At 42.5% G+C, this 12954-nt stretch overlaps 1 protein-coding gene across 4 annotated transcripts in view; it reads left to right on the forward strand.

Moving 5' to 3' along the window:
* The first annotated feature begins 627 nt into the window (after positions 1 to 627).
* PPP2R2A (protein phosphatase 2 regulatory subunit Balpha) overlaps positions 628 to 12954 on the forward strand; it is an 80536-nt gene continuing 68209 nt past the window's right edge. The window contains exons 1-2 of one of the 4 annotated variants that reach the window (XM_043536238.1): positions 628 to 677; positions 10322 to 10399. In XM_043536238.1, coding sequence (XP_043392173.1) covers positions 659 to 677; positions 10322 to 10399 — 97 coding nt within the window. In that variant the 5' untranslated portion in view covers positions 628 to 658. Of the gene's footprint in view, positions 678 to 7289; positions 7673 to 9166; positions 9590 to 10321; positions 10400 to 12954 lie in introns of those variants that run through there. The other 3 variants (XM_037886165.2, XM_037886164.2, XM_043536239.1) reach the window with 3 other exon arrangements.

The raw sequence follows: 12954 nt of genomic DNA on the forward strand, positions 1-12954 counted from the left end.
GAATCAGGAGTTTATACTCCCCTTTAACTGGGCTACAACTGAAGTAGCTGGAATTACTTCTTTATTAACACTAGCTTCAGTATTGCACAGAGAATGACTATATCATTTGGGGGTAAGTCCCCCACGTTGTGCCTTCTATACTTGAGTTTACCCTTTGAAGAAGAAAAAAAACCCCTCTCTACAGATATAATTTACCTACCTCACAGGACAGGGTGGTAGCTCATTAATTAACTAATGCTTATAAAGCACTTGGAGATCCTCAGATGAAAGGAACCATAACCCCCAAGCAACATTAGATAAATTATACTTATAAAAGATGGGGCTTAATGGTTAACTGCAAATTCACTTATAGCTTCCTGCTCTTAGCAAGTAAGCTACTTGTATATAGCTTCCTTAGTCCCAGTTTTCGCTTTTGTGGACAGCTGATTGGTGTGACCGGATTCCCATTTTACAAATTTCAATAACCATTCCGCCTTATCTCAGAAATAGGCCCTGTGAATAGCCCATGAATGTTTTTTTTTGAAGCAAACTTAATGTTCTTTCAGCTGTATATCCTAGCTCCTCCTCTTCCTGCTAGGCTGGCCTGGCAGTTGTCCCTCATAAAAGTCATGGTGATTAGGGCCGCCTTCATCTATAAGTCACTTCCTGCTCCTCAGAGATGCATCACAGTATCTCAAGTAAGTTTATTTTAAACTATGTTGTTTCCCCCCTGCCAAAATACAGTTACCTAGAGCTCTTAATCCATAGGTCTCAAAACACTGTGTGAGGGTGTGCAAGCCTAATCCTCCTCGTTTTACAGATGGGAACATTTAAGCCTGGAGAAGTTAAGCCAATATTTACAGAGGTATGTCAATTCTGGGGGGGTTCATAATGCAACTACGTGACCCTGATTTTTAGAGATACTGAACTGAAAATAAGGCTGTAGGATCTGAGCACCTCTGAAAATCAGCCCAGAGATTTCTTGAATGGAGTATGCCAAAACGGAAGCACCCCAAATCAGAGATCACTCCAGAAAACATTGAATTAAGTGTTTTGTGCCACGTCATACAGCGAGTAAGTGATAGGAATAAAACCCAGGTCTCATAATTGCTAGTGCTGTGCTCTAGCTATATCCCTAGGTTTAATAGGCTCATGTGAACTTCCCAATCCATTTCTCTATTCTCCTTTTGAATTCCAAAAAATACTTGTATTCCAGCCTGTTTGCTTCACCTGTTTCAGAGGCTCAGCAGTTTTGCCTGAGCTTTCCTGTGATTTTTTTTTCATTTATTTGAGATTTACTTTTCAAATAAACCCCATGCAACTGAACTAAAGTTTTAAAAAAAAAAAAGTGCATCAAACTGGTAACTTTTTGCAGGCTCTGGTCTCACATGTGGCTTTGTGCAATTACTCATCTTCAACAAACCGACTGTGAGAATGGACTTAAACTTGTCTGGTAAACTATTTCCCTTAACACAGTTGTGAAATCTTTCCCAAACCAATTAGCTTTTGTGCTAGCAAAGGCAGGGCTAAAGAGCCTGGAACTCCCTAATATAGGAAAATACCTATAGGGATTTCCAATACCAAACTCCATTGAGGCTTCCTCCTGTACAGCTATTTAATCCAATGAGCTTTATACTTTTTAAATGACGGTTAAGCTGCTTGTATACCCAAATTCCTCAGCTTTCTTTGCAGGGGTTTGTTCAGTGAGGAACAGCTTAGGGCACTCAGTTACAGAGGCACTAGACTTTATTGCTGTGTTATTTTGCTTAAACAGCTCTTTAGATGACTGTTACAAAGTGATCTGCAAGGTATGCGTCATCTCTGTCCAATTTTACCTAAGATCTCCAGTGTCTGCAAATGGAGAGATAAATTCCCAGTGCTCATTAAGTTGTGCTGCTTTTAGTGGACCGTGCGCAAAGCTGCTAGCAATTTTAATGTTATACCTCTCCAAAGAGGGAGCATTAAATAAAAGAAAATCAGTTTTAATAACCAAGCTGTTATAATGCCTTCAGCGTCTAGAAGCTCTAATAGGCTCTGCCAATGGCCCCAATCTTACAAACACTTACAAGCATGTTGAGCAGGTGAATAGAACCATTGACTTCAATGGGAGAACTCCTGGGAATCAAGTTAAGGATTTACATAAATGGTATTCAGGGTCAGGCTGATGATAGGACTGGAAATGTGCTAGTTGTTACCTTTGTTTAAACAGAGTTATAGCTGTGATGATTCCCTGAGAACAGGGATTTTCAGGGCTTTATAGAGCCTCCTGTTCTGAGTGAACTCGGGACAAGTGAACCGACTGACAGCAAGGAGAATGAAATCCCCATGTGCTTAATGCATCAGAATGTGACAATTGCCATTCCAGGGAGGGCCCTGGCTATTCTGAGAATATTTGTATCAGTGTAAACTCCCAAGGCAGACGTGCTGCAATGATGTAAACTGGGGCTTACACAGTAACGTAACATGTGAGTACGCCTGCACAAAGCTCACAAAGGTCAGGGCTATTTGACCATTTTGTTAAGCAGGAGTTTCCAGCTGACAATAGTACAAAAATACTAAAACAGTGAGTTGTCAATTTGTTGGAAGGTATTAATTAAATGGCTGTATAGCTAGGAACATTGATATGAAATTAAGAATTGGAGAATTTAGGCTATTGGGAATAGGGTGACCAGATGTCCCGATTTTATAGGGACAGTCCCGATTTTTGGGTCTTTTTGTTATATAGGCTCCTATTTCCCTCCCTTCCCCCCCCATCCCGATTTTTCACACTTGCTGTCTGGTCACCCTAACTGGGAAACTTTGCCAAATATTAACAATCTTTTAGCCTCTGCAGTGATTTCCCGAAGACAGTGATGGAAGCCTCTGTGTTTGAAATGTATTAAAACTAGACTGGATGAAGTGCAGGAGAATATGCTGTAGGAAACCATTCTGCACTGATGCCGGATAGACTAGATGTGACCTAATAGGTCGGTTCTATCACTAACTTCTGTGTTCCATTATAATTAATGCCTTTGTTATTTCTATAATTGGTTGTTATAATTCATTATCCTCTTGTCTAACTGATCATATTATTAAGAAACTGTGGCAGACGCTGAGTTCTTTCTTGTGTCTAGATTGTTTGATCATTGCCTTAGTTTTGATATATTTTCATTAGTTACCCGTCAGATTTCACTTGATTTGCGTGAACTGATTTGTGTGTATGTGTTTTTACCACTGCCCTCTAATAAGCTGGATCAGAACTGCTTTGCTATGTGTCTCAGTCCCTATATTGTTCTCAGCTAATGTCGATTCTCCTTTAGTTAAGTGGCAAGGATATCGTTTTGAAACACAAGGATATGGGTTCTAAACTTGCAGCTGCTGTGAAATTCTGCATGGCCATTATGTGCCGCCTAATGACCTTCGATTGTAAGCTTTTTAGGGCAAGAACAATCTTTCAGTTAGTATTTGTACAGCACCTCGCACAATGTGGTCCTGGGCCATGATAGGCATTTCTACCACAATACAAATAATAAACAAAAACAAAAATGAAAACTGTGAAGTCCTATAGGTGTCCATGACAGACTTCTTATCGTATGTTTCTTGGTTTTCTTAAGATTAATATCTGTTGATTGTACTAAATATAATTTTAAGATAGTTGTCACTGTGGACTCTACCTGAGTCTAATTTATGCAATGTGAATGTGGAGTTTGTATTACCTTTTCATATGTGCAAACATGAATCAATTTTTAAACCACAATTGAACAGGGCGTGTGTTTAAGAATATTTTGTGATATGTAAATCACACGGGGCCTTCTTGTGAAGGGTATTGTATAAATGTAGCATATTGCTGTTAAAGGCCCTGATTCAGCAAAGCTATTATGCACATGTTTAAATCCCATTAAAGTCAATGGGAAATAAGCATTTGCTTAAGAATTTAGCTGAATCAGGGCCATAAGGTAAACATTGCTCATTTGCACGAATCACTAAACTGGTGTAAATGACCGGATGCCATGAATTAATAAGTGAGTGAACATACACACAAGCAAACCTCATGCATCCCAAGATGTTTCACTTGTGATCACAACTGTCATTTAATGTTATTTATAAGTTTCAGAGTAGCAGCCGTGTTAGTCTGTATCCGCGAAAAGAAAAGGAGTACTTGTGGCACCTTAGAGACTAACAAATTTATTTGAGCATAAGCTTTCGTGAGCAATAGCTCAGTTCATCGGCTGCATGCAGTGGAAAATAAAGTGGGGAGATTTTATATACACAGAGAACATGAAACAATGGGTGTTACCATACAGACTGTAACAACAGCGATCAGGAAAGGCGAGCTATTATTTGTTTATATTATTCTAACACTTCACTATTATAGTCTGTAGTTGAGTTTGTATGAAAGGAAAAAAAAACCCAGTGGTCTTTGTATTATGTGGTATTATAATACTTTGGCATCATGATATTCAATGTTTGCTAAAGGGTAGGGAGGAGACTGACTTCAGTTTGCGCTAATTATAGAGTGAATTAAGGAATCTCTATTACATTACAGAGCTAACGGGTGTTTCTGAAACAATGTCTCTGAAGAAGTTTTTGAACTAACGTGTGCTGTAAACTATGGGCTAAATCCATTTCTGGAGTAACTCCATCGAAATCAATGAATGACCTGAAGCCCATAATGCAAGGGAGACTTGCTTGCTAGTGGTGGCCAGATATTTTTGCTCAGAGCTTATGCAGCATTGCTATCAAGGAATCCTGAAACAACTGACCAGGTTTCATGGCAAATTTGATACTCAGTCCAGGTTTGCCCAAAGGTTTATAGACCTAGTGAGTAGAGATGGTCAGAACGCCCCTGAGGTTTGGGAAAGTTTTTGGACCTTGTTTTTCCGGCTGGCCCTGAACGCTATAGTGAGTCAAACAAACACCACTGGGTAATGATCATCCTCAGACTCTGGGCAAGTTTGGCTCTGGGCTTTGTGACTTGCTCTAAATTCTGTAAGGGACCAAACAAAAGATCTGTATCCAAACACTCCCAAATGTAGCAGAAGTGTGGCTAGGGAGCTAAACTTTGCGCTATCTCCACTTTCAAGTGAATCTGGAACCAGCCGTGAGTGAAAAATTTTAGTTATTTGATTTATTTATAGGGTTGAATGCAGCCCCCAGTACCATGCAATCAGAATATGAATCTGTCCTTTTAGGAACCCTGTGAGGTAGACAAGTATTTTATAATCTCATGGAGGCTCAGTGACCAAGGCTTAAATTTTCAGAAATGGCCTGTGATTTTTGGCAGCTCAGTTTCTGGGTGACTAATATGAGACATCTTGAGGCCTGATTTTTCAGAGACTGGAGGGCATAAGGGGAATTAAGAAATGGGGAGAAGGAAGAATGGAGCGGCTTGTGGGGGAAGAGGGAATAAGGGTGTATACAGAGCTGATGGCATGAGGGGAGGAAACTATGGGACCCTGGAATGGGCGGGGGCACACACAGAGGCCCTGGTATAGGGGGCGCACAGTCCCAGGCACGAGGGAGAGGATTTGGGGAGTTGCAAAGAGCCCCTGAAATAGAAGATTGGAGGATTGCCCAAGGGTGGAATGGAGGAATGCAAGGAGCCCTTGGTGAGTGCGGTGAGCTTGGCCTACAGAAGCTATGAAGGACACAACCTTCTGATTATATCTGAGAATTGTGTGGGATCTCCATGAAGAAAATCAGGCCCTAGATATTTCAAGCCAGAAACACCAAATCAATGAAAATTTTGTCTTAAGCAACCCTAACCCTTAAGCAACTTGCAACTCACACAGCGAGTCTCTGGTAGAGCTGGGAATACAATAAGAGCTCCTGAATTCCAGCCCACTTTCTTCTCTGGGGCTGATTTGTGATTTCCCATTTAAATCCTTGTAAAATCATTGTATTTTTAGATCTGTTCAAACCGGAATTTCAAAGTGAAAGTTGAGGTATGTGAACCCCACACTGACTGAAAGCAAAGGAAACATTTACACAAATCTCTCTAAAGCAAACCTAATGAATTCTGCAAGGTCCTAACTGGATTGGATGGAGTCATTTATCTGAGTGCTACATGTTAATTGCAGCTGAAGACTTGAGCTGGCACCTAGCGAGCTAAAAGGGAGCCTTCGTCCTTTTCAAGCCAGCAGGAGCTGTGCCAGGCTGGTCTCGGCTGGAAGTCTTTCTTTGTAGATCTTACAGGCTGTCAGGATGAAAGGTAGATGTAGGCTAAAAATGGCTCAGGAGCATGGCTGGGTATATGCAGGTAATAGCAATGAGAATGGAGAAGGGTTATCAAGTAAAATATGAACTAAAAGGCAAAGGACATTGTGGAAACCACCCAAGGGGGGGAAATGTGCACTCAAACAGGGTCTGTGGCCAGAACAGAGGAAATGCTGGATACGTCTAATGAGGAATGTCATCGGAGGACAGCAAGAGTGTGAAAAGGAGCAGGGAAGACTCAATGCATGGTTGAAATAAGGAATGGGGCTGAAAAATAGCACAGGTCAGAAATAATAGGTGCCCCGAGAAGGCAGCTTGATCTGACACAGACGTTGAAATCCATTCCATACCTTTTCAATGTGATAAATCTAACTTCAGAAATAAAACACACAGCCTCCCCAAGATGATTTGTAACCAGGTTCTTTGGGGGATTGGAACGTGGCTAATTCTTCAAAGTGCCATGTCAGTTTGTGACATGAATCTGTGGGGGCCCAAACCAGAACCATTTATCCAGCAGCTAGTGGATGCTGGGTTGTGTTATGGGTGCAGTGGCACAGATGGCATGTGCTAGCCAGAGGTGTGAACACAGCAGGTGCAGACAGGGCAGAGGAATAGGTGCAGAGCTTGGCCAGAGGTGAAAGTGCAGTGGGCCCAGCATTAAGCAGGGCTGGCCTGCTGGGGAACATAGCTGTTTCAGGTAGACCAGGTGTGTAGGAGAAGTGAAAGCTTTTGTCAGGTGCAGGAGAGAAGTGTGGGTGCAGTGGTCCCAATGCGCAGAGAGGTTGGCGGATGTGCAGCTGGTGGGGGCTGGGCAGATGTGCAGGCTCAGTGTACAGAGACAATGGGCATGGCTTACCGGTAGGAGCTGGGCAGGGCAGTAAACACAGTGGGTTGGCATGGCTGGGGTGCAGCTGGCAGGGACATGTGTGGGTGCAGGGGGAAGCTGGGGTGCAGTGAACACTGGCTGGGGGTGGCTGGGGTGCAGGTGGTGGGGATATGTGAGGGTACCGGGGGGCAGCTGGATGGATGGGAGGGCACAGCTGGGCTGGTTAGCAGCTGGCAGGGGAGATGTGTGGGGGCAGCGGGCAGGGGCTGGGCAGTCTCGCTAGCGGAGAGACACCAGAGAGTGCAAAAGGGGCGGACGCAACCGAACCAACCTCCTTCCCCGCTCCCCCCTGTTCTCCGTGGAGTTCTCACCCCGCCCCTTGTCCTCCCCTCCCCGGGTGACGTCACCCCCAGCTCCGCCGGCGCCATTTTGAAAGTGGAACCTTGGCACGGACGGGTGAGGGGGGGGGGGCGGACGAGGGAGCAGGAAAGACCGACTCGGAAGAGCGGGGGAAGCCGAACGGAGCCGGCTTCGCACCGCGCCCCCCCCCCCCGGTACAATCTGCCGCCATCCTCCCTCCACGCTCGCCATCCGCCCGGCACAGGGACCCGTTCCGAGAGCGGAGAGGCCGCTCTCCCTGACCCGGCCGCTATTGGGAGCCCAACATGGCAGGTAAGGGGGAGAGCGCCCCCTCCTTCCCGGGGGCCGGCCCCCGCTGCCCATCGAGCCCAGGGGGCGGGGGGAGTGTGTGTCGGGGCAGGTGAGGCCACTAAAATGGCCTGGAAAGCAGCCTGCAAACCTGAGCTGTTGCCTGTTCTGTGGGAGGTTGCATACTTGCTCGCTGTCTCTCCTTCTTTTCCTCTTTCTCATTCCCCCGCTTTCTCTCTTTTTTTTTTTTTTATTCCTTCCTCTGAAAATGTGGGCTCGGTTTCTCTTCCTCTTTTTTTTTTTAAATTTGCATTCCTAAAACCTTCAGTCCTGAAATGCAATTTGCATTCCCCACCCCCCTTTTAATATATTTTTTTTCCTTCTAGAAATCTGTGTTCATTCCCCTCTTTTGCTTCCCTGCTTGCAAAACATTTGTGTTTCACGAGTGTGGTGGTGGTGGCTGGGTTTGGAAGAAGCCCTGTATTTCTGAAGTTGAGTATGTTAGGAGATTTCCAAGCAGGGTGTGTGTGTGTGTGTGTGTTTTGGTTTGTATTTTTTCCCTAGACTTTTTGGTTTTTGCAAGGGGGTTGCATGATTGAAGTGCAGTTTGTAGGGGTGCAGATGTGCACAGGAGGGTGGTTGTAGGGTGCAGATGTGATTGTGATTAGAGTGCAGCTGCACCCTCCTGTAGGGTGTAGTTGTGTAAATATCTGCAGATACAGGTGAAATTGGGAAGACAGTTGTAGTTGGTTAGAAAATTCAGGTATCTCTTGAGGGTGTGCAATAATGTATGGTGTTTTTATTTCTTATTTTCTTTCTTCTGGAGATTTATGTTCATTCTCCATTTTGCAGATTGCTTATTTTGCATCCTAAAGTGCGATTTGTGAGATAAAAATTGATCCAAATGCACAGGATGTCTCTTCCTCTTACTTTTCCTCTTGATTTTTTTTTCTTCTGGTGACATGTTAATTTCCCCTCCTTTGCGTCAGTGCCTTGCATTGTGTAGAGCAGCATGAGAGGTGGTATTTAGGTTTGCACCTTGCTTCCCACACACATACCAGGCTGTCCCACTCCACCCTTCTCTTTCCTTTCCTTCTTAACCAACGGAAACAAGGCCTTGAATGTAGCAAGTTGTATGAAAATTAAAATACAGTTTACTGCATACGGTACATTGTTTTTTCTTGCAAACAATCATTCTCAAAATGCTTCCAAGGTATTAAAAGTAAGAGTTAAATAGAAAATAGCAGAAGTCGGGGGAGGACAAGAAATTGGGTGGATAGGGTTGTGGGTAGTTGGGAAAGATGCTGTGGGTGGGATACTTTTCCAGTACATGTATCCAGAACAAATATTGCAGTTCATATTGTCTAGAATAGATGGACATCCTGATAAGATTTCCCCCATCACCTTGACTGATTCTAGTTCAGGTTGTCTCCCCTAGTTCCCGGACTTTGTAAGAAACTCCAGATACAGACCACAGGCTAATCCTTTTCAGACTCTTACTCCCTCCCCCCCGCCCCCAACACACACACACTCCCCAGTGCTCAGGCAGCCTCTTGATCTTTCATGGAGAGAGACTGCTCCTGACTTGACCTTAATTTAATTTGTTCGTCAATTTGGGGAGGGAGGGATCCTTCCTGCATGCCCCCTCTTCCCCGGAATGTTGCATCACATTCACGCGTTGCAAGCTACATCTGTTGTGTAGTCCTTTTTGGTTGTTGTGGGTTGAGAAGGAATTTCCATTTTGATAGCCTCCTGCAGACAGAGCAAACTTGTTTCCATCTCTCTTCCTGTCTGGACCCAGCCCAGTGATTTGTTAAGAATGAAATGCAAAATAAATGGGTGGTGTTTTTTTGGCATTTTGGTGGCAAGGTTCAAATGAATCACTACCTTCCGCCGAGGCGGTAATGTTCCTGAAGTTTTCTCTTCGATCCATTTTCTCTGGTAGTTATACTTGCTGTTAACTTCAGGCCGATTTGTTGCTTTTTAAAAAACCTAAGCCTGACGATTTCTTTTGGTACTTTTATGGCGAAGGAGGGGGAGGATTATAAACTTGTTTTCTCTAGCCTGAAGTACTTAGGTGCTTTAACGTTCTGTATTTTGCAAAAGAAATTTTTTTTCTTTTTTATAAAGTGCAAACATTTAATGATTTGAAATATTTGGAAAACTTGTAGGGGCCATTCTGGCATCTAGTATTTACTTAGATATTTAAGTCACTTGTAGGTAAAGTGTTCTGTTTTTTAGAGGGCTCTGAAGTTCTTAAATTTAAAAAAAGTGTTGTGACATATACCGACTGGAGCTTGTTTTAACATGGCATAGTTTATTAACACGAGCTTGCTTGTTTTGATAGTTTTGTGAGTTTTCAAGAATTGTAGAGAGCAACTTTTATTGTTCCTGCTGCTACTTTTGACAGATGCTGCTTTGGATATTAGGCAAATCACTGACAAAAGCAATATCAGGATTGCGGGGGGTGGGGTGGGGGAGTTTGTAGTCAACTTTTGGAATCTCTACATTTGCATAGGAAACGTTGTTTTTTGTAGGTGTGTACAGTACTGTGTAAATTATGTCACTTGCCAGCAGTGGATACTGCCTCTGTGTTTACTGGAGTAAACACAAAACTCAGACTGATTTAATGAGGATCTGTTTTATTTTTTTGTTCTGTTTTGTTTTTTCTAGGAGCTGGAGGAGGAGGGAATGACATTCAGTGGTGTTTTTCTCAGGTGAAGGGGGCTGTAGATGATGATGTAGCAGAAGGTAAGAACAAACTTCATTACAGTGAATTAATCCGATTGATGAAACGTAGCAAGGGTGTTGCTGAAGTTTCTCCTTCAGAATTGGGTTTTATTATGCATAATTGTATTAAAATAGGAAAGCAAGTGGAAACATCCAGGCATCCCTCTATATCCTGGAATGAAACTTATATGTGGTATAAGTGGGTGCAATTCAGTTGACATCCATGGTCCTCCTGCTGCTTGTGTCAGAGATGAATTTGGCCCGATGATTGCGACAGGAGTTAACTTGTTTTCCAAAATATGTCACATGACAAATAGTCTCAGTTGAGACAGAGCTACTAATTTGTCTGTTTTCCCCATCAGTGAAATGGGGATAATGACACTTACATTCTTTACAGGGGTGTTGTGAGGATTAATTAATGTGTGCACAGCACTTTCGAAGATGTAAGGTGCTGCATAAGTGTCTGGTAAACGTTCCAGTCTTTCCATCCTGCATTAGCCATCAGAATTAAAGTGGAATTTTTGTACAGAATGACTTTTTTAAGTGTCAGTTATTTTTCATGATGAAGAATTATTGGAAACTGCTGTAAGCTCTTGTAGTATAGGGCTCCTACCCTGCCCGTGACAGATGTCATCTTTTTAGCAGAATGGCTGCCTCGAGCTGATGATGCAAAAATTCCATTTGGAGTTTTCAAATGATGCTTGATTCATGGAAGGAGAGGTCTTTCTTTCCTTTCGACTGTTCAGACTTCTGGGCTGAACAGGACCCTTGGTCCTGCTTGCTGCTCCATGTGGGCAGAGCCCCACTGACTTGGATATAATTCTCAATGGCTTTAGGGGTCCATTTATGCAGGGCAGCTTGCAAGATGAAGACCTATAATTGTTTTCTCTTGCAAAAAGCTGACTTGGGGGGTGTGTGTGTGTGTGTGTGTATGATTTACTCAGCATATGCAGCATTTTACACGTCCTGTACTCACTAACTTGCAGGCAAACGAGAGAAATATTTATGTTGTATTTAAGAAAGTAGTAACTTGTTTCATTTCCATTCTTTTTTACTTTTGACATGGTCGGATTTAAATTGTGGAACTGCTCCTACTGCAGTGACACAAGTGTTTCCCTTTTAATTCATGACTTGCAACCAGTGGAAATGATGCCCTTCAAAGATTTTGTCTGATGCTTACCAACTGAAAGATAGATTTTTGGAAGCAAGTAGATTGAAGCAAATGTCAAAAAGGAATATATTTTTTTGCAAGATGGATACATTTTAAATTGTTGAGCAAGTACATTTTAAAGGTTGAATGTTGTTAATTTATATAACTGTTGTGCAGTTTTTTCCTACCAGACTTCAATTCCTGTGCATTTTATTGTTCATTGACATTCTGTAGCTACCTGGCTTTTGAATTAAATGCAAACAATTGAGGAAATCTTGACTCTGCCTATTTCTCCACTGATAGATGGAGCCTATGAGCTAAGACACAAAAACATTAGAGCTGTTCCTTTGATGTTCATACATCTGTTCCATTAAATAATACTCAAGGGTTGTGGTGATTGGTGTCCTCTTTCCCTCTCACCCCCGTCCGCCTCCGTTCTTTTTTTTTTTCTTTTTTTAAATATATCTGTGATGAAATGGATCTGGAAATCCAAGAGCCAGTCTCGGTTCTAAACTCCGCTGTTTGTTCTTAAATATTATAGCTCCTACACACTTAGTATGAAAGATGATTTACCCGTCTCTCGCTTCCTGACAGCTGGAATAGCTAGCCACAATGGGTCGAGTTAAAGACCAAGAGTACATTAACCAGCTTGAATTTCAGCCTGACACTCGGTGTTGCTTTTAACAATTTTTTGTATAAATATCCATTTATAACTGTACAAAAGGTATAAGCTGCTCATTGTGCAAGCTGTCCCTAGAGAGACAAAGAAGATTATAATGACTTCATAGTCAGCTATATCATCATCTCGTAAAGGTGGGTGGTGCTTTTATTAAAAAAAAAAAAAAAAAAAAAAAGTGCATATTACAGGGCTTCTACATAGGGCCTGGGATTTTCTTGTGCACTGGGATGGCTGCTTAAGTAAGGTCCCTAGGAAAATTTACGTGGGAGTATCTGACCATAATGGATTTTGTTGAGTTGGAATTCTTTTACCCATATGGCTGACTCCCACATGGCATGCTGAAAACTCTTTCAGAACAATTGAAAGATGTCTGTCCATCTAATCAAACTGTAACTTGAGCTCCTACCCAACTATTTAAAGGTAGCGCTATACTTGAGATAGATCCCTTATCCTTGGAATATTGTTCGAATAGTTTAAATACTGGTTAATTTCATTTCTTACGTTTATTTCCTTGCATTGGTTATATTACTAGCTGTGTACTGAGGAAACACACCTTTAATAATCCTCCTTGTGAACTTGGGACTATAGTTTTACATGTTTCTGGTGTGTGTAGCGTCTTCCTAAATTGCACCGGAATAAGTATGCTATGGCTTTAAGTCCAGGCTGATAACTTTTTTCTCTGTCTGCCTTTCTGCTTCTTCTGTGTAAGCAGGCAGTATATTGAAAGCTTACAAGAATGTTGCTGTC

The sequence above is a fragment of the Chelonia mydas genome, chromosome 26 (assembly GCF_015237465.2).
Source record: "Chelonia mydas isolate rCheMyd1 chromosome 26, rCheMyd1.pri.v2, whole genome shotgun sequence".
Lineage (NCBI taxonomy): Eukaryota > Metazoa > Chordata > Testudines > Cheloniidae > Chelonia > Chelonia mydas.